Source organism: Diceros bicornis, chromosome 13 (assembly GCF_020826845.1).
Source record: "Diceros bicornis minor isolate mBicDic1 chromosome 13, mDicBic1.mat.cur, whole genome shotgun sequence".
NCBI lineage: Eukaryota > Metazoa > Chordata > Mammalia > Perissodactyla > Rhinocerotidae > Diceros > Diceros bicornis.
In genome coordinates this window covers 9,706,905-9,728,200 of record NC_080752.1, presented here as the reverse complement: position 1 = coordinate 9,728,200, position 21,296 = coordinate 9,706,905, and the positions used below count along the sequence as shown (strand labels likewise).

General features: G+C 53.2%; 1 protein-coding gene across 2 annotated transcripts; it reads right to left on the bottom strand.

The window, feature by feature from the left end:
* Positions 1 to 1,508: 1,508 nt before the first annotated feature.
* Positions 1,509 to 21,073, bottom strand: LOC131412593 (cytochrome P450 4B1). Of its 2 annotated transcripts, XM_058552332.1 has the most exons (12): positions 20,894 to 21,073; positions 8,679 to 8,820; positions 8,455 to 8,499; positions 7,771 to 7,898; positions 6,814 to 6,938; positions 6,372 to 6,523; positions 6,115 to 6,221; positions 5,118 to 5,308; positions 3,267 to 3,400; positions 2,431 to 2,495; positions 2,248 to 2,330; positions 1,509 to 1,848 (listed from the first exon to the last, which is right to left on the bottom strand). In XM_058552332.1, exons 1-12 carry the CDS (start codon positions 21,071 to 21,073, stop codon positions 1,665 to 1,667), a joined length of 1,536 nt encoding a protein of 511 aa, XP_058408315.1. In that variant the 3' UTR covers positions 1,509 to 1,664. The 2 variants fall into 2 exon arrangements, with proteins under 2 accessions (XP_058408315.1, XP_058408316.1); XM_058552333.1 differs by lacking the exon at positions 8,455 to 8,499.
* Positions 21,074 to 21,296: the final 223 nt, after the last annotated feature.

Genomic DNA, 21,296 nt, shown 5'->3' with positions numbered 1-21,296 from the left:
TTCAAAGCTAGAAGGATTGAGTGGAATTCATATTTGGTGCCAGCGGGTCCCCAGTCTCTGTCCTCCCTCCCACAGGGAGCCCCCTCTTCCCTCAGGCTCCAGAGCTCTTGGCTGTATTTCCCACCGACTCCTGCCTCCAGAGAGAGAATCAACGATCCCTATGGAGACTTGGTCAAAAGAGGCCAGAGTCAGAAGACCTCAGCTCAAGCTCCTGCCTGATGAGCATCTTGGCAACTTCCTTCCCTTAATATTGAAGTGGCCTAATGACCCCTCCAGTCCTGACTCACAGGCCTCCTGACAGTCCAGAGATGAGGGAAGTAGACACGTCTTAGACTCGGGCACCACCCATGGGCCAGAGGTGGTTATGACCTCTGGGCTCAGCTCCCTGGTGATAGCTCTTGAAACCATATCTTCACTGGTGCAGAGAAAGGTCTGTTCAGGACCAGGGCAGAGGGAGTAGTTGGTGGCATGGGGTCACCCTGGCTGGAGCCTCTGCATCTCAGCCTCAGGTCAGAAAGGGGGTCTGGGTCTTGACAGGACGTTGCAGGAGTGAGCAGGTGGCCCCTGGCCAAACTTCCAGGGCTGTGGCCTTCTGAGAGAGGAAGGATCTATAGCAAGAAGGATGTCTCCAGATGGTGCATCTCCAGGGTAACCTGGAGACACCCCCAAGTCCCAGAGCTAGAATTCCCCTCTCCCATCCCTCCCCCAGGCTCCAGTGCCCTCCCTTCCACAGCTGTCTAATTCCTGGATTGGAGTCCACTAATGGCCTTAGACCTGAACCCTAGAGACATGTGTGCCCCCAGCCATCAGGCAGCTGCTGCAGGGACTCCTGGGGAGGGATTTCTGATTCAGCATGTGGCCCCATCTGAGTGCTCCCCAAAAGTTCTCCTTTGCACCTTCGTGCCTCACCCTGCCTCAAGGCCTGATTCAAGCACCCTCTCTTCCAGGAAGACCCCTCGGATACCACTCTGCCACCTTACCAGCGAAAGTCCAAATGCCCAGAGCACCAGATAACTGACACAGACGCTGACGATGGCAGGAGTGCCGCAAAAACCCATCACAGGAGGGGCAGAAGACACACCCGTGGAACCATATTCCATATTCCTTGACCTTGGCAGTGGTTACCTGGGAGTTAGCTTTAGAAATTCATTGTTCTGGACATTTCTGGTTTAGGCAATTTTTACTTATTCCTGTTATACTCCAAAGACACACACAAAAGTGAAACAAAGAAACACCTCTCAGTGAAGGGACAGCCCCAAAAGCCATCCCTCTGTGACATGGAGTGGGTGTCTGGTCACAACCGTGAATCCCGAGGCACAGCTTCTATTGTGTTCACCATGTCACTCAGGCTGGATGTAAGTTTCTGCTACATTTTAGGAAGACTGCCAATTATGGGAGATCAGTGAAGATTCCAGCAGGAAGCAGGTGCTCACCATATGTTTGTGGAAGGAGTGAGTGAGCTCTAGAATACACGCATGATAGGCATGTATAGACACACATGGCCCTGCCCTCGAGGTGCTTGTCCATGCCGGTGCCGACTCCCCCTCTAATCGACAAGCCTCCGGAGGGCAGGGAGCCACAGCTACTGCACAATCCAGCCTGGGGAGGGCGGTGCCCAGGGTCAGGCCACGGCCTGGGCTGTCTGGGGCCTACTCTCAGCAGAGCTACTTCCCAGAGCCTGAGCCCAGCGGCTTCAGGTGGAGGTGGATGCCATTCCGGGAGCGCAGGACCAGCTGGGGCATCGCGATGGGTGGTCGCGAGGGGTCCAGGGCAAACTCAAAGTGGAGCAAGCAGAGGCCCGTGACCACTTTCATCTCATTCATGGCAAACTGCTGCCCGATGCAGTTCCTGTGATGACAGCACAAAATGGCATCAGGCTGTGGGGTGACCAGAGTAAGGAACCCAGTGACCTCAGTGGCCAACAAAACCAATAATTACTTTGGGGTGAACAATTGGCTGATCAATTGATTGACCTGGGCTTAGGAACCAGATCCTGAGAGTGTGGTGAGGGTCCCAGACCAGGTAGATTCACAGGGGTGAATGAGGCTTGGAGGTCCCTCTTTGAATGAATCACCCACCCCACCACCCACCAGGGACTTGAATATGGAACGTACCCTGCGTTTGGATCACCACAAACCCAGCATGGCCCCCTCATCACAGAGTGCCCCAAAATGGTGCCTCCCCACAACACCTTCCATCCTCACCTGCCCGTACCTGAGGGCCTGGGGATGTTGGGCCTCTCCTTACCTGGGTCCAGCGGAGAAGGGTATGAAGGCATAGGGGTGGCGTCTGGCCGCATTCTCAGGGGAAAAGCGCAGGGGGTCAAAGACCTGAGGGGACAGGCCTTGCTTCAATACCTGCCAGGTCCTGGGGGAGGGGGACACTCATAGCCTCCCACCCCATCTGACCCGTGGCCCAGAGATGGGGTACCTCAGGGTCAGGCCACACTGCACTGTTCCTATGGAGGGCGTAGATGTGCAGAGAGATCAGGCTGCCTGTGGGCAGAGCAGAAGCCTGGTGACCAGGTGGTCCTGGGACAGCCAGGCCCACCTCCTCAGAGGGCCAGCATCCCCTAGTGTCCCCTAACTGGGCACCAGCCCTGCCTGAGCACTGCCAGTGACGGAGACTGCGTGACCACCCTCAGCACATCAATGGGCTTTTGATCCTCATCACACCTGCTTCCTGCAGACCCAGCACTGGATACACCACCTGGCATGGATGTTTGTGGAAGGGAAAAGAAGGAGGACTGAACCCACCCCACCACAAGGTGGGACTGGCAAGGACTGTTACTCACTTTCTGCTTTCAATCAACTGGCTCTCAAGGAAAGCTATTACTCGTAACAATGTGCTATGAATAGTAACAGCTACCACTCATTGGGTGCTTACTATGTGCCAGATACAGAGTTAAACACTCTTTACGAAGCCACCACACATGGTTGTAGAAGTTGTATACTGCACAGCATCATAGTCTATGTGAATGATGCCTACTAAGTTGTTCAGGGCACAGCCCACATGGTGGTACACGACAGCCGCGATGAGTATTGTCTCTTTAATCCTGACAACAACCTTGTGAGGCAGGGACTTGCTCACTCCCATTTTACAGAAGAGGAAACAGAGGCTTAGGGTTAGAAGGATTTACCCATACGTTGTGCAGCCAGGATTGGGACCAGCCAAACACAAAGCCTGAGCTCTTCCCCACTGGGGCAGAGATTTGGCCAAAGACACAGAGGGTATCAGAGAAGCATCCCCAAATCCACCCCATCCACCTGCAGGCAGAGAGCGGCCATCCACAAAGCTGACAGGCTTGCTGAGCTGGCGGAACACCTGGGGCACGGGCGGGTAGAGGCGGAAGCTCTCCTTGATGCACATGGTCAAGTAGGTCATCTTGCCCAGATCATCCCTGCCAACAACACAGCCAGGACTTCCTGGGTCTGCGGAGCCACAGGCTCCCAGGGGAAGGCAGGCCCCAGCCCCAACATCCCCTTCACCTCCATCACACACCCGAGAGTCAGAGGGACACAAGCGCTCCAAGTGTCCAGGCCAGACTGGACATGGCGTGGCCACTCGGGCCCAGGGGTTCTGGCTCCACTCCTCTCCATCCCTCCCTCATCTTCACTGCTAGGAAGGGAAAGCACGGGACCCTAGAGGTGTATGCGCACCCAGGCATCCAAACAAGGTCACTCCCGTGTCTCCCAGGGCCCCACAGGAGCCCCACGAGGGACAGTTCTCTAGGTCCTGTTTGGTTTCCCGTGTAGAGCTGGAACGGGGCTGATACACACTGGTCAAATGAAGTAATAAATGTATGAACAATGACAAGCTCAGGTAAAAATATATTTATGTTTTTCTTTTCATTTTTGCCACCAGGAAGCTCAGAGCAGTCTAACTATAACTCTGTGTAGCACTTTATGACAGAGCCCCAAACCCTAAGGTCTTGCCCCTGGTCCTCATTTTTCATTTGTGTTTTACTATTTTATTAAATAAATGCCCTTTAAGTTGCTTCAAGTTCTAGATGGAATGAAGTGAAAATAAAATAAATAAATATTTTAACTCCCTGCCTCAGGCTGTGTTCACACTGTTACCCACCCTGGAGGGTCCGGGTCTCTCTCCCTCTGCCTATCCGAGTTTCACCCCTCCTTAGAAAGCCAACTCGAGCCCCACGCCTTCTTATTCCTCTGCCCTCAACATGGGGCCATTCAATCTTACCCTATTCTGTGGTTTTCTCTAGCTTTTTGGTTATGTGAATTTGTCTCTAAAAACTCCCCAGGGGCAGCAACTTGGCTCCTCCTCCTCCTCTCCCCACCCGCACCCCCAACACCTCCTGACACATGGCTGGACACACTGGGAGGCTTCCAACATCTGACCAATAAATGGGTAGTGAAGACTTGTCCTCCAAATCTCAGACTCTGAAATTACAGGTCAGTGTCCCTAAGTGAATCCGAAGTTTCTCCCATCGACTGAGCATATTCCATGTCCCTGCTGTGTGCCGGCCTCGTGGAGCACAGAGAGAGAGGGGATGTGAAGGCCTGTGGGGAGGAGGCAGGGAGAGAGGGATGTGAGAGCAGAGGTGGGAGCGGAGCCTGTGGGAGATTCCCAGAGATCATGCTGCAGAGAGAGGTCAGCTCCAATTGGTCTCGTGTTGATGAGTTCAATCCCAGAGAACAATTGAAAGATTTTCAGTGATGGAGTCTCGAAACAGACTTTTCTCCTTCCCCCGAGGAGTCTGGAGGCTGCAGACCACCGTCCAAAGGCAGGTGGAGGGATCAATTCCCCTGGCTTTCCCAGCTCTGTTTCTCTCCCAGAGCTCCCTGCTCTATCCAGGAACCCAGCAGGGCAGTCAGGTTCTGCCATCTGACAGAGTCAACACACAGGACATCAGCCTCATATTGACAACCTTCTCTCATGACTCACACCTGAAAAGGCTCCATTGTGGGAGAATGGGCTCAGGGGTGCATCCATGCACAGCTCCCCAAAAAAGCCACTCAGCGGAGGGAACAGGAGAGCTGCCACCACCCTCACCTGGTTTCCAGGGTGGCCTTGTGTCATCCAAGGATGACAGCAGACAGCATGGGCACAGGCCTTCCCTGGGGCTGAGCAGGACAGACTGCAGCCTCACTCACCACTGGAAGGAGTCTCGGCCCTCGAGGATCTCGCGGACCTCCTCCCGACAACGCTGCTGGTGCTCGGGGTACAGGGCCATGCAGTAGAGAAACCAGGAGATGCCACTGGTGGTGGTGTCATGGCCTTCAAACATGAATGTGTCCACCTCAGCCCGGAGGTCTGCATCTGACAGCTTGATCCCATCTTCATCCTGTGTCAGCGGAGGTACAACGAGACGGCCCAAGGCATTTGAGGTGGGTACCAAGAGGAACCCATAACAGCAGTTGTCACACGAAGGCCCGAGGGAAGGAGGGACAGTTCTTTGTCAGACTAGGGGTGAGAACCTTCCCCCAGATTTCTATCTGTTCTCCCAAGCCCGGCTTGGATGCCTCCTATTCCAGGAAGCCTTCCCTGATCCCTCAGGCCAAGTGACCTGTGACCCTACCCAGTCCTGACTGTCAGTTCTGCTCACTTGACAAACAGAATGCGACCTGGTGGAGGAAGAGATCTTTGTCAACGTCCACCTCCTGTCTTCTGCACTAGACTATAAGCATCTAGAGGGAAGGGCCAAGTCTTTCTCATCTTCTGGATCCCTAGCACAGGAACTGACACAGGGTAGGGCTCAGTGAGTTTGTGGATGAATGAATAAAGGATCAACTGAATGAATGAATGAGTGAGTGAATGAGTAAATGAATGCAGAAACTCTAAGATTCTAAGATTCTGGGATGCTGAGATTCTTCCCAGTCTTAGAAGTCTAGAGCTGGTCGACAGGCCTTCACGCATGTGACCCAACCTCCCTGCTAGGACATCTCTCCCCAGCGCCACGGCCAGCCACACCCGGCACCTTCCCACCTCTGAGCCTGTGCTGATATGTGTCATGGGACAAGGGACGGGCCATGTTTGCTGGGCAAAGAGGAAGACAATGGTTAACAGCCCTGCTGCTGTCCAGTGATCCCTGTCCCGGGAGGATGGTCTGCAGACCCCGTGGCGCCAGTTCCCAGGTGGGCGTGCGCTCACCCGAGCCCCCAGGAGAATGTCCAGGAAGTCCAGGTGCCTGCGGTTCCGGATCTTCTCCCGCTCTTTCTCGTCCTGCAGGGCTGCCTTCCGTTCCCTGATGACCTGGTCTGGGCCAGAGCACAGGGTGTTGCTGCCTGGGGACCCATCCTCTGCCCTATGGGAACCGAGCTCCTGCAGTGGGAGGGACCCCAGAGGGGCCGGGAGGAGCTGGACCAGAAGCTGGGCTGCCTGTGGGTGGGCCCTGGGCAAAGACCCACCTGTGTGGTCGTGGGCCACCTGGCAGGCCCGCAGGAAGCGGCGGCCGTGGGGAGTGAGCCAGTAGATGAAGTCGTTGTGGTACTGGAAGGACTCCATGCGCTGCTGCATCAGCAGAGTGAGCTCACCGACCGCCCGGTAGTAGCTACTGTCCCTGCACAGCGGAGATGGGGGCGCTGACACCAACCTCCAGCAGAGCCCGAGCGGCTGCACTCCAGAGTCCACCCCAACTGCCGCGCTTTCCGCCCTTCCTCTCCCTGTCCCTAAGCCTCCCCGCTAAAGCCAGCATCTGTCTCCCGCTGTGGGCAGGGCCCGGCTCCCCCTGAGCTGCAGCTCCCTAGGGCAGGATCTATCTCCTCTCAGACCAGGACCCAGGAGTCCTGCCAAGTCTCCCCTCTGGGCTGGCTGGGGTGGAGAGTGTGGTCAGCCCGAGTGCCCCCTGACCTGTGACTCAGGCCACCGTCTGCTTTGCCGAAGGTGCACTTCATGAGCGTGTCCAGCGCCATGTGGCCCACGTCGCAGAAGATGTCAAAGCTCTTATCCTCCCGAGCCTTCTCCTCCCACTTGTCCTGGAGCCCAGAGATGGAAGGTAACGTGAGGGGCCAGCCGGACTGGGTGCCCCACCCCTGTCCTCCAGAACCCACAGCCTGTCCTCCCCCCATGCACCCCCAGTCCTTGGCCTGGCCTCCATCCTGCTGGAGTGTGAGGGTTGTGGGCGGGTAGGGGCTTCAGGCCCAGAGGGCAGGACCAAAAGAGAGGCCCTGCACAGCGCACACAGACACTCTCTCCCAGCCAGGGCAGCCTGCACATAAGGGAAGAGGAGACCCAAGGCAGGGTGAGCTCCCCAGCACAGTCTGTGTGTAAGTCAGGCCTTGCAGTCATGCTGAGGAGGAGTTTCCTGCAAGGGAAGATACTAGCCTGGGTAAGCTCTGAGGATTATCAGCCCTGAGACCCTGAGCCCGACCCCTGACACCTGGCATCCCTTTTAGAGATGAGTTGCCAATGGCGGTGTTTTAGGCAGTTGAGGTGGGCTGAGAATGAGGAGGAGACACTTTTTAGATGTGAAAGGCCTTCCTAACACCCTCAAATGCAGGCAGCCCTCAACTCTGCTACAGAAGGAGCCTTTTTGGGGCCCCACAGAGGCCCTTTGGTCTTTGAGGGAGGGCTGAGTCTCCTGGCGGAGACAAGGGCCAGGGCTGCCTGGCCCCTCGGGCCTTCAGCACCCGGTCAGCACCAGCAGGCAGCAGGCGTCAGGCGCAGAAGGCTCAGCCCTGCTCTTGCAGGCAGAACGGGGCCTCGGGCCTCAGCGATTCTCCTCACTGCCCTCCTCCAGGGAAAACTGGGGGTGAGGAGGGGCTGGCCGGCAGCCACAGCCTCCAGGAGCCTGGCAGGGCTGCTCACCAGCATGGCGCACGTGGAGTCAGCGAACACGGCCACGTAGGGCTTCAGCACGTCATAATGGAAGCCAGGCGTGAGCAGCTTGCGGTGCTGGAACCACTTGGGCCCCTCGAGGACCAGCAGGCCTTTCCCTGCGGAAAGGATGGGAGAGGGAGGGCCGGTCAGTCCACACAATCCTGCCCCACCCCAGGCAGCCTGGGGACAAGCATACCCCACCCCACACAACCCTACCCCAGCCCTCCTGCCCAGCCTCATATCCCTACCCAGCTCTGCCTTCCAGCCACCCAGACAGCTTCACAGCCTCTGTGACACCTGCCTTGGTCCTACCACCCACATTTCCTCAGACCCTGCCCTGGCCAGCAAAACCCATAAAATCTCCTAGGATCAATTCCAGTGCCACCTCCTGCAGGAAGCTGCTCTGCACACTCACACATTTTCAGAGCCCTTGCCCTGCCTGTCCAGGGAAGAGGACACACCTGGCAGGAGAAGATACCTGGACCCTGCTTCCCCTGCCAGCCAGGAGCTCTCCTGCCTCCTCCCTTGTCCTCCCACCGAGCAGCTGAGCTTTGGAGAGGCACTGGGGGGGCCAGGTGGTCTAGTTGATGGGATAACTGACTTAGCAGTCAGAGAAGGATCCTGGTCACCCAGCACCAAAGGTCTGGGATGGGAAGGCGGGTGCCCACTCACCAATCCACTGGAGCAAGAAGTCATACACATCCGGGGCCTTAGGGTCTGCAGGACGAAGAGAAAATCAGGCCAGGTGACACCGGGGGATCCCAGAGGAGCTTGCTGATAAATAGGATGGGGACCTCAGCTGTCCAGACTTAGGGGGCAGGCCCAGGACTCCTCCCCACATGGTGCCCTGTGCCCTTTGTTCTCAGGAAGCTCTGCCATCTCCCAGGAGCACTCACCCCCTCGGCTGTACACAGCTTTCGCATAGTCAGGCTCGTAGATGTTCAGGAAGCCAAGGAACTGTCCCAGCCAGAGTGGGTGGGCATACGGGAACTGGTGGGCCCAGGACACCACCTTGTCCAGGCTCCCCGTCTGCTGGATCTGAAAGGACAGCAGCAGACCAGGCCGCTCAGGAACCCAGTGTCACCAGCCAGGCCCCAAGACCTTGAGCAGGGAAGAGGGGAGGCTGCCCAGGCAGGCCCCCAGCATCCCTCTCTCCTCCTTCACTCCCCTCCCAGCCGGTCACCCAGTCCTATACATCGCTGAGTTCAATCACCTATCCAGCCCAGAGTCACTGCTTTAAGTCCAAGCCACCCTCTTATTGCACCTGGCTTAGCTCATCAACCCCAAACTGGCCATCCTGCTTCCATCTGGTGCCTGCCACCAACCCTCTGTCTACACTGCAGCCAGAAAGAGTTTTCTTTTCAGCATTGAAGCTTTTTCACTAGAAATGTAATACCAGCTTGTTGTACAATACACAAGTCACCTCGATTCCAGCTCTGTTGAGTCATTCAACACATTTTTATTGAGCACCTACTATGTGCAGGGCACTGTCTCAATGTCTCAGGGGAATGAGGCAGACATGGTCCCGCCCTTTCATTCTATGGGGAAAACTGATAATACAAAAGTAAGCAATTAAGTAAAAGGATTATAGACAGTAGTAAGTGTGAAGAAGGAAATAAACACTGTGCTACGAGACAGACCAACAGGGAGACCTGCTGCGATCACACGATCCGGGATGGCCTCCTATTGGAGACAACATTTCAGGTGAAACTCGAAGGATGATGAGCTGGCTGGCTGAAGAGTAAGGGGGAACCATTCCTGGTTAGGGAACAGCAAGCACAGAGGCTCTGGGGTAGGAAAGAGCATGGTGTCTTCCAGGAGCTGCCACTTGGTGGGGCAGTGGCCTGAGATGAGGTTGGAGGGATCACCCAGAGGGTGGTGTGTGCTCTTTGTGAGTTTTCTAGCACATGTACTCACCCAGTGGCATTTTATGTAAATTGAGTTTGCAATAAATACTTTTCCAAAACCTTCTGTTTTTCATGTAACATATCTTGTCCTTCTTCTCAAACTAGTGCAGTTAACTGTCCCTCAATATTTTTAACAATTGCACAGTATTCCACCCCAGGAATGTACCATTATGTGTTTGTCTATTTTTCCCTATTTTGAGTGAGTCTCTCAGAGACACAGTTAAAACTCCTCAGTGGCCTGCCCATGGGCCTCAGAATAAAGTCTGAGCTCCGTAGTTTGTGAGGAGGTGTAGCTCATCTTTATGAAGCACTCGTTGTGTGCCAGGCCTTCGTCTAAGCACCTGACATCTTGACCTCATCAAATCCTCACAACAGCTCTGTGAAGTCCAGGTTTAGGGAAGAGGAGCCTAAGGTATAGAGATCAGAGGTTGCTTGCCAAGGACCGCACAGCTTGTAAGGGAGCTGGAATGGGAACCAAAGAATGTTGCCTCCGTGGCCCGCAGTCTTTGGGGCTTGACAGATCTGGGTTTGAATATCGATTTCCCCTACTTTTTAGATGTGTGAACTCAGGGAATTTCTTTTGGGTCTCTGAATCTTACTCTCCTTATCTGTAAAATTGGATGACAACACTTAGCTTATAGGATTGCTTTGACATTAATGAAATCACGAAGCACGTGTGTTTAGTTGAGGTCGTGTGGCATTCAAGGCCCTTAACTGACATAATTCATGAAAGCACCTAGCACTGCATCCTGCACAAACCAAGCCCTCTATGAGTAGTTCCCTCCCCTTCAAGCCTCCTTTTCCCCAACACCTTCCTCTGAGCCTCATCCCTGCATCTCCTGCCATATCCTATCCCGAATCCCCCAAATTGCACTAGAGAATGTGCTTGGAACACGCCCTGAGATACTTCCACCCATGGGCAAAGGATTACCCAAACCGTGTCCCCCGTCACCTGGGATGCTGACCTTGGGTTATACACTCCAACTCTGTCTCCCAGGAAACCTGATAACTGTAGAATGTTCACCATGTTGCTGGTGTGGAAATTAATGAACGAAACCTTCATTAAGTTGGAGTCAGGAGGGCCTGTAGGGGGAGCTCGCACACCCTATCCTATATCGTCAATTACACCAGCCAGGAAGAGACAGATATTTGCATCCTGGACAGAAGCAAAACTACTTTACTGTTGAAGGAAGATTTCTCTCTCCACCTGGCAACAGCCCAGCCAACGAGAAATGCTGCAGCTCAGCCAATGAGAAGTCATTGCCACCCTGAACTGTTACTTTTCCCCAATGGAATTTCCTTTAGAACAGCGCCTCCCTACTCCCCCTTTTTCTCTATAAAAGCAGCTCCCGTCCTTTGTTTTCTGGATTTGCTTATGGTTTACCATAGCATGCACATCCCAAATTACAATTCCTTTGTCTATGCCCAAATAAACTCCTTTCGAGGATAAAATATGTAAGGATAAAATAAGAGGCAAATTTGATTCTTAAGTTGACAGTAGGCAACATGGCTATGGCAAAAATGGACACTGGCTGGTAAATAACATCTGAACTGGGGAGAACCATGAATGAACTATAATCAAGACACTATGCTTTGGGCTTCCCTGAGTGTGGGGAGTCTTATAATGTGCGTGGCCCCTGCGGGAACCCTGGGATTGTTAGCGGACACTGGAATTCTGTGGGGCCAGGGGATTCTAAGAAAAGATGGGCCCACACCCACTGACGTGGATTGCCAATATCTGTGTGGATGTGGTGAGGAATGCCTGATACTGCCTTGCTGGCAAGCTGCCCATATCCTCGGAGTAGACTGATGCTAACTGTGCCTGCGGTAGCCTTGTGAGTGTGAATGTTAGAACTAAGATGACATCCTGGGGTGTGGCATCATCTCTGGGACTTTGCTTAGACCATTCCTTCCTCCTCGTATACCCTGTCCCCAAGGTGCCTGTGAAATTCCGCCTATTCCTCGACATCCAGCTTGAACGCCCTTCTTCAGGAACCTCCTCAGTCCTCCATGACCGAAATCTCTACCTCCTCTGGACCTCTCCAGCACTGCTAGTACCTTACCCACATTCCACTTGGTGTTATAGTTGCTTGCATCCACAAAAAAAATAATAATAATACTATTTACAGTGACATTCATCAACCATTTAATGTGTTCAGACACTGCGCTAATCCTGCTACACAAATTGTTTCATTTAATCCTCAGAAAATCCTATAAAAGAGGCACTATCATAATTCCCATGTCACAGATGAGGAAAGGAGGCTTGGTCACATGGTTCATTAGCAATGAAGCTGGGATTCACACCCAGGAGCCCTGCCTCCACCTCTGGGCTATGAGTTTCCCGATTGCACGGATCACATCAGTGGCGTCAACAGGGCACTGTGGAGCTCAGCACAGGGCCACGGACACAGTCCCTGTGGTGGCCACCGCCAGCACTTCCTGTGTGTAAGCAGCATTGCAGACATCTGTTTTTTTTCCAGCAGGCTCTAGCCTGCCTGCTCTGGCTCATGTCCAGATTCACCACTTGTTTCCACTTTCTGTCTCTCCACACAGGGCATGGAGGGGGCAGGTATGTATTGAGTATCCACTATGTGCCAGGTACTGTGTGAGTGAATTCACAGATTGCCTCACGCACCTAATGCGGAACAGATATTACTCTCATTTTACAGATGAGAAAACTGAGGGTCAGAGATGTGAACTGACTTGCCCATTGCTTGTAGGTTAGTAGTGCTCTAACTTGGGTTAGAGCCCCACAGTCTCTTCTGCACATTGAAGCCTGTCAGGGCTGCGTGTTCAGTTGCATAAATTGTGCAGTGCACTATCCCAGGTGTGCTATTCATGTTGAGGTCTGTGCAAGTGCTGGTCCTACTTTTCCTCCCTGTAAAGTTCCCTTTCATAGTCCTCAGCTGCTCAACTAATCCAAGTTGTATGTTCCAGGAAACAGCCTTGAAGAAGAACACAGAGCACTGATAACGTAGCCCCCAGGGATCCTTGTGTGACCCAAGCCACTTCCTCCAAGGGCCCTGGGGTTTGTGCCTGCCTACTTTGGTTTCCACCCATCTGTGCCTGCTCTGAGGTTCCTCTCTGCCCAGGCCCTCTGCAGAGGCCTGTGCAATCTCCCCACAGATCCCTCCCTCGCTGCCTCTGAACTCAGCATCCTGAGTTCAACTCACGGGGTTGTAAGAGTTTTCACTGCCCTTGGGCACACAGTGTCAAAAAGCGCACAGAGTGATGAAACTCATCTCCATCCACTGGTGAGAGGGAACCTTCTGGTGTCCCTGACTCCTTTCCTACCTTCTTCCTGGCTGGTGTCCTTGGAAATGCCCCCTTCCCCCAGTGTCTCTCTTATTTTTCCATCTACCCTCTTGGATTTTCCATGCCAACTTTCTGATCACCATGGCTACTCCCCTTCTCTCCATTCCTCCCAGGTCCAGGGAGCCCTGTTGGATGGGGGGCAGGGAGAGGCTTAAGTCACAGAGAAGCCAGACTCACAGGATCTGAGGGTTGGAAGGAGCCCTTGGCTGATCTGGTTCATCTGAGCTCCACTCCTCTCCTCATCAGCCATGAGTGTGCCTCTCTGCAGCATCCCCATCCAGGACAGGAGACCTGACCTCATGCTGACCCCATGTTCACAGCCTGAGCTGGCCCCTGCCTCCCTGTTCCCAGCTTTCTCCTGTGCCCTTATTGCCCCAAGAACCTGCTAGGAGTGAGCATAGCTCTCTAACACCTGGCCCCACTAGCCCCAAGAGGGCTGGGGCGTCCTCCCTGAGGCAGACATGGCTGCTTGGCCAGCTCCTCTGGGTTACACAACTGGATGCCTCATACTCGTCCTCAGATGCCATGAGATTGCACCTCTACAAGGCCCTGAGGGTGGGCTAGCTTGTTCTTCTCCAGGAGGAAGGAAGTAGGGAAAGAGCCAGGCATGGAGGTAATTCACTGAGCCCAGCTACCCAGCCACACCCTCTCACCTTCACAGTTGCACTCCTCATTGACCTCACCAAGAACACACAACAGGAGGGACTGGCAAGAGCAAGCATAAGTCACTACCCTCCTTTCTGCTGCCCCACAGTCCAAGTAAGCTTTGCTCTGAGAATCAGATCTGAAAGGGACTTCAACATCGCCTAGTGGAACCACATTCCATCTTTATAGGTGGGAACAGTGCAGCCCATAGACCACAGGGAACTGTCTCGCCTGAGTCGGGCCGACTGCAATCCTGACTGAGGCTCTTTTGCTGCCTCCCCTGTTGACAAGCCTTCCCAGGCCAGCAGCCAATTGCTCTGAAGCTCAGTTGGCCAGTCTTCAAGAAACAAGCTACCTGCTCAGCCAGTCAGCTGCAGCCACAGTTCTCCCAGGAAGGCTGCTTGAGAACAAAAATAAATCTGCTCAAGATGGGGATGGGAGTTCAGAAAAACAGACGGTTAGGGAGGGGAGACGGCAGGGCTTTCCTCTTCGCCAACATGGTGGGGCTCCCTCCAGGCAGGTCATGCTGATCTCCAATCTCAGTACCCAGGGTAGCCGGGCCCAGCACCTTGACCCTGTGTGAATCCTGCCCCAAGTGCTCAAACATCTCTGGTGACAGGAAAATTACTGCTTTTCAAACAGCCCAGCCATCTTTGGACTGTCTCTTTTCTTCCAAAGACTTCTTGGTCACTGAATGGAAAGCCACCTGCCTGCGGCCTACCCCATGAGTCTGCACTCTGTCTCTGGGGCCACACAGGCTCCCACTGCCCAGGGAAGTCCTGCAGGGATTGAGAGTGGGAGCCAGATCCTCCCAGGTCTGCTCTCCTCCAGGATGGACATCCTCAGGGGCCCTTGAGGGCTCTAGTCTCAGTCGTCTCCCCCACCCATGGGCACTGCCCCCCACACACGAGATTGGTCAGCACTTGGGGTAATGCATGGGGCCCAGCCAGTGTCAAGGACAGCAAAGCTGTGTATTCAAAGCTAAAAGGTTAGGAGCGCCTGCCAGGAAGAGCGAACTAAAATTGAGAAGAGGCAGCATCTCTGAAATAACCATAAAAATCAGTGAAAAAAATGGACTCAACTGACACAAACTCTTTGGGGATCCAATTATGGGGTAGATCAGAGAGCCATGGAGAGCCTGGAGGGAGGGGATCTAATGTGTAATACCCCAAGGAGCAGAGAAGTAACTCCCCCCACAACAGAGTGACAAATAGGTGGCTGCATCCTCCGGCCTTTTTTTCAGAAACAAGTGTGTTACTACAAATGTACTTGAGAACACGTGAACATGTGTGAACAGACAACACACAGAAGGAACCCCTGGCTCAATAGAAGGAGCATAGGGACTTTGGGTGAGATCAACATGAGTCACCATGATTCCCCTAGCCACACACATTGCCTAGGAAGTGATGGTGGCGTGAAAAGTTGACATAGGTGGAGCCATTTTAAAATAGAGCAGGAGCAGCCGTTTCAGAGGAACTGCCTGCACGTCTTACTCCTTGAACCTTTGGACTGTTTAAACTGGGCCAGACCTTTGGACTGGGCCAAATGAATACTGTCTTCCAAACAACTGTAAGGCTAACAGAAAAACAGACATCCTGACCACAAAGACTCACGATTATGGACTCTCTTCCCTCTTAAACTGGTTTCTGTTTTTGAAGGTTGATGGGCCTTGCCCAAAGTGACACAACTTTCACATCCAGGTCTTTCGGTTCCAAAGCGTATGCTCTGCCCCCAACCCTCCCTGTTGTCATCAGCACCAAAGATCAACTCAGCCCCAGCGATGACTAGGTTGGAGAGGGAGCACAGGGAAGCATCCAAACACCTAAGAAGACAGGAGGGCAGGGGCCCAAGAAGTGCCCAAGAGTCCAGGGGGCTGCAGACATTGGTCCTCACCCTGTGTGAGTGGCTTTGCTGCCCCGAGTTGGGTCCCCAGGGTTCATTCAACAAATGGGTGTGGAGCACTCACTCTCAATACCAGGCACGGTACTAGTTTCTGGGGGCACGGTGGGAACGAGACAAGGCCCTGCCCTCCCCAAGCTTACATTCCAGGTGGAGGGAAATGAAGTAAGCAAGTATCAAATACACCAGTAATATAATTTCAGGTAGTGACAACTCGAGAAAAAAAATACAGCAGGATAACGTCAGGGCTGCTACTGTAGACAGGGGGTTGGGAGGGTCAGGGAAGGCCCTCTGAGGTGACATTTGAGCAAAGATCAGTAGAAACACCTTCTAGAAAACCCTGTAGCATTGGCCAAAATCTGCTCCTCAAAACCTTCTCTATCTTCAACTGTCCCCTCCACCTCTCTGCTCCTTGCTCCCAGAAAATTAGCCTTGCTCGACTTCACATATAAAATAGAAGCCATTAGATAAAAAGTCTCTAAAAGTCAGCCACCAGACCTGAAGAACCACCTGCACTCACCCAGCCTCCCCACTTTCCCTGCAGTTCCAGTAGAGGAGGCATCCAGGGCCTGTCCAAGGCCAATCCCTTTGAATTCCAGCCCTGCCCTCAGGTGCCTCTCCCGTCTATCAGTCCCTTTCTCTCCCATATCACAAACCCCACCCTCTCTATTGGCTCCTTCCCAACTGCATTTAAAACAGGCTCATGTCTCTCCCACTTAAAAAACAAAATAAAATCTCCCTTGGTTCTACTTCCTCCTCTAGCTAACACCCTATTTCCTCCTCCTTTCATAACCTAACTTCTCAAAAGAGCTTACTCCTCAGTTTCCACTTCCTCCCTCCTTGACTCCCACCTCTCTGACACTGCCCCTCCTAAGGGGACCAGCACCCTCCTTGGTGGTAAGCCCAGAGGACTTCCAGCTGCCATGACACAGTTGATTGCCCTCTCTTTCTTGAACTCTCTCCTAGATGTCTTCCCATCTCTTCTGATGTCCCTTCTCAGGAGCTCCTCACCCATCATTTGTCAATGAAAGACTGAGGCTCCTCAAAATCCAGCCCTTGGCCTCTTCCCATGCTGCACCTCCTCCCTGTAGGCTCTCACAGCTCCCGTGGCTTCCTTTGCCATCTACCTGACACTGGTTCCTAAATCAACAGCTCATCCCAGTTTATCTTTCTCCTGAGCTCCAGAAACATGACCAACCACCTCCTGAACACCTCTGTATGACATCCTCCAGGACCCCCTCAGACTCAGCATTTCCAAACATGAACACAGCATGTTTGCCCCCCAAATCTGCCCCTCCTCTCGTACCTAGGAATGGAACCACCGTCCACCTTGATACCAGCCAGAATCATGGACTGGAGTTTTCCCCATAATTTATAACAATACCAAGGGGGCTGCCCTGTGGAGGATGTCCCTCTCTCCTGCAGGTCCAGAAGTGACTATTACTTTGGAAGCCACAAACCAGAACTAAGAGAACAAGATGTAGCAGTTCCCACAGGAAGGTCCTGCCATGAAACTCTGCAAATCCAGAACCCACGGCTCCTGTGCCCAGACACTGACAAGTGCTGCCAGCTCCTGAGCCTCCTCTTCCTGGGTCTCAGATCCCCACATGTTTGCACTTAGATGTAGAAATTCATTCCTCTTGGTTACAATCCAGTCTTGTGGCTCAAGGGGTCCTTTTCCCTCTTTCAGTGACTTTGCCAACTCTGCTCTGATCAGCTACGTTGATGCCACAGTTTAACAAAGCCCCCAGGACAATCCTGTGCTCCCCTTTTCCTAGTGTATGAAGGGGGCCTCACTGACACCCACACATCTGGCTGTGGTGGGGGCCTTACTGCCTCCGTTTCCCATGCCCACGATGCCAAGACAGCCTGCTCTGCCTCTCACTTCTCTCGGTCTCACTGGCTCACTCCACCAACCTCTGCCTGGATCATTGCCTCAGCCTCTGGCCTAGTCTCCCTGACTTATCTGTAGTCTCTGTCAATCTAGTCACCACCCCAAAGCCAAAGTTATCTTTCTACCACACAAGTTTGAGCTGTCACTTCATTGTTTGAATCCCTTCAATGGTCCCCCATTGTCCTCAGAATAAAGTAAAGCCTTCTATCATGGCCTACAAGGTCCTATGTGATCTGCCCCTACCCACTTCCAGCTTCATCCTCTCCATTCTGTCCTCCCTCTCACCACTCAAGAAGTGCAGAGCTACTAACATAGGCATACACTAGACCTCCAGAAACAAATATTTGTTGAACAAACTTATTTCCTAAACACGCAACATTCTTTCCAGCCTCTGTGCCTTTGTGCAGGTAGTGTCTTCCACCGTTCCTTCTGCACTTCCACAGGCTGCTACTTCCAGATCTCTTAGGACTCACCTCAGCATCCCCTCCCTGGGCCCAAGGATCTGGAACACTGTGCTGTGTTATGTCTCTCCTACAGACTGGGGTCTTCTAGGGCCACCTCTAGTCTTGTTTCTTCATCCTCTGGCTTCAACATAGGGCCAGACCCAGAGTTATTGATCAGAGAATGCTAGTTGATTGCGAAAAGAGAGACCTCCCAAAGACTTGGTTGATTTGGGAAGAAGGAAGAGGAAGAAGGAAGCAAATGTCTCGGGGTGTTTTGTAGCAAGAAGACCTCTATAATGATTTAACACCTGACATCTATCTGCCCAGCAGTTTGCAAAGTACCTGTACTTGATCCCTTCTGATCCTCTTCTAACCCAGTAAGGTAAAAAGGCTTATCTCCATGTTATTGACAAGGAAAGGGAAGCCCAGAGAGGAAGCACAGTGAAGGCCCATGATCAATGTCTGCTGAATGAAAATGAGCCACAGCCCCAGACCAGGGCTCTTCACTACACAGCACAAGGTCATGGGAACCATCCCAGTGATGAGCAAGGTCAGGGAAGAGGCCTATGCCGTCTCAGGGGATCACCTTTCCTGGGCTTGCATCTGGCATTCCCCCCTCCTACCAGCCCCCCAACACACACACACACAGACACACACACAGGTCAGATTCGTGGGTCCCTGCCAGGGGCCCCAACCTCAGGCCAACAATATGGCTGAGCACCTCCTATGTGCAAAGTCTTCCCTGGACCACAGAGTGTAGTGAGGGGGACCCTAGAAGAATAGGACATGACCCTGCCTCAAGTGGACACATTCTGAGAATTGAGGAGGATGACAAGTACATGTTTCCAGGGCCTCTGGACTGTAACTGGAGACTAGAAGGGAAAAGTTAATCCCGACGGGCAGCTCTTCCCCGCCCCAGGCCCTTCCTTCCACCGCCAGTTCTCCTCCTCCCCATCCTACTTCCATCATTGCCAGGCCTAGGAATCAAATTTGCGGTCACTTTGTATGGACTTATCATGTCCTAAATGAAAAGGCACAAGTCTTGGGCCCAGCCTTGACTTAATTCTCGAGCTACTACACGGGCATAGGCAAATACCTTGCCTTTCTGAACCTCAGTTTCCTTGTCTTTACGTTAGAAAAAATAATCCCCTCCCTCCTTCCCCATTTCTCAGTCTCAGGCTCATTTCTCTCTGACTGAGAGCAGAAGTGCCAAGCCCTGGAGGAATGCAGAGGTGTTGGGGCTGCCAAGGTAACTGGGAAACCTTTGTAGCACCCACAAGCAAACACTCCTACAGCCCTGCCAGCCATTTTTGGCACCAGGACCTTTCAGATACTGTGTTAGAGCCAAGAAGCCAGAGCTACGCTGTGTTCCAGGCCCTCTACACACTCTCAAGGTGGGAGGCAGGGGCATTTGCAGGAAAGGGGACAGCCAGTTCTGACACAGGGGGGTGAAGAAGGTCCCTGTCCTAGGGAAGCCCACTGGCTGAGGGCAAACATAGCCTTGATGGAGAAGTGGAGAGAACACGATAGGAGAGGGATTGATCTCCTTAAATGCCTCTCATACCCCCATCAGGGTTAGACTTCAACTTTCCCATGACCTCCTTGTGGACTTAGCAAAGCCTCTCCCAAACTCCTTCTGGTCCCTCCACTTGTCTTCTCCATCACTCTGTCTCCTCCATCAACTCCCCTCCCTACATTCATTTTTGGTTCATTTGGTGATGCCTGCTCCATGTCAGGCTTTGTGCTGGACCCTGAGGGTACAGGGATGAATCTGACCAGATCTTCATCTCCTAGGTCTAGTGGGGAAGATGAACCAGTAAACAGAAGATGACAACCCAATGGCACAAGTGCTGAGATACAGAGCATGGGGCTGATGCTAAATCCTAGTTAGATACCACACCCAGCATGAGGCAGGGAAGGCTCTGGTGTCTGCTTTCTCCTCTAGATAGCAAGCTCCTTGAGAGCAGGGCCTGGGTCTGATTCATCTCCCTGACCCATCCTTTCCTTTCCTAGGTGTCTCCAGGATGCATGTAGGTGTCTAGGCCATCCTGAGAGAGTGTTATTTGTAGGGGCAAGAATAAGCCTGAGCAGTCCTCATCTGGAGGTCAAGCTCATTCCCAGCGTCAATCATGGAGGAGAGGCAATTCCCTTGACTGTGAATGGAAAAGTGTACTCAGGAGATAGAAGAAGTCATTATGCCTCCTTCTGAGCCTTAATCTCTGAGTTCCCAAACCTGGCTGCAGATCAAAACACTTGGGGAGGTTTTTAAATTCAGACTCCTAGTTCCAATATGCTAATTAGGATCTCCAGGGGCTGGGGGCCAAGGAATCTGCTTCTCCCAGTTGATTCCCCCAGGTGTCCCTTGCCCTGTGTTCAGAAACCTCTAGTCCAGATCCCCATTATGGTAGGGAGATAAGAGGTGTTCCTGACAATGGGTGCTAATGTGGACCCCACTACCCTGAGATAACTGGGGAGGACAAGCCAGGATCTGAACCCAGGAAAATACCACGGCTCCTGAGCCAGCCCACCTTTGGGGGCACCAACTGCTTAGATGCTCCAGGATGTCTCTCAGGTGACAGCCCTTATCTCTGCCTCCATTCGCATTTTCTGGGTTAAAAATGGAAATCTTTACACTGCGCAGAACAAAGGAGGTGCTGGTTACCCTGTAAACAAGACTGCCTAGTTCTATCGGACTGTCCAGGGGTTTCTCCCCAACTCTCTGGCTGAGGCTTTAGCAGAGCTTTGTCTAAGCCTTGGGCCTCAGAATGATGGGAAGGAGTCTGTGGCCTGCTTGGGCCCCAACTTTGAAGTGCCCCCATCTGAGGCCAGCTGGAAGGCAGGAGTGAGGGGGAGATCGGTGGGAAAGCTGAATGGGAACCATGGCTCCCAGGACATCATCCCCATGCCCAAGTGTAGGGTCTCCCTCCAAGGTGCCAGGGGATTAGGCTGGATTCTCTGAAGGAGAGGAGGCTGTTTTCTTTCTCTACCCCTCCCTCTCCAAAACGTACCTCGAGGGCATGCCCAAAGAGCCAGTGGGTGGGAGGCCCTGGGAAGCTGTCCATAGCCCTGGCCAGCTTCTGCCTCCGCAGCAGCACTCTAAGGAGCTTGAGGAAGCCTAAGACCAAGATCAATCCAAAAGCCCAGAGGCCCAGGCGAGACAGACTCAAGGAGAGCAAGACGGGCGCCATGGCTGGAGACGCAGCTGCCCTGGCTCTGGTCTGCCTCCTGCTGCCCTGGGGTTCCCTTATACTCTGGACCCAGGCACCCTGCCAGCTCCTACCCCCGGCCACGCCTTGTATCCAGCAGCAGCCCAGGCTGGGCTGAGCTCCACGGGGCAGAGACAGCAGCCTCAAAGTCACGGATAACAGAGGAGACAGGACTCAGCTGAAGAGAAACCAGGTGGTGGGCTTT

Coding starts and splice junctions, on each gene's coding strand:
- LOC131412593 (XM_058552332.1), bottom strand. CDS start 21,073: ATGGCGCCCGTCTTGCTCTCCTTGAGTCTGTCTCGCCTGGGCCTCTGG. Junction 7,899..8,454: donor CTTCTTGCTCCAGTGGATTG/GTGAGTGGGCAC, acceptor TCCTTTCCGCAG/GGAAAGGCCTGCTGGTCCTC. Junction 6,222..6,371: donor GGTGGCCCACGACCACACAG/GTGGGTCTTTGC, acceptor GCTCTGGCCCAG/ACCAGGTCATCAGGGAACGG.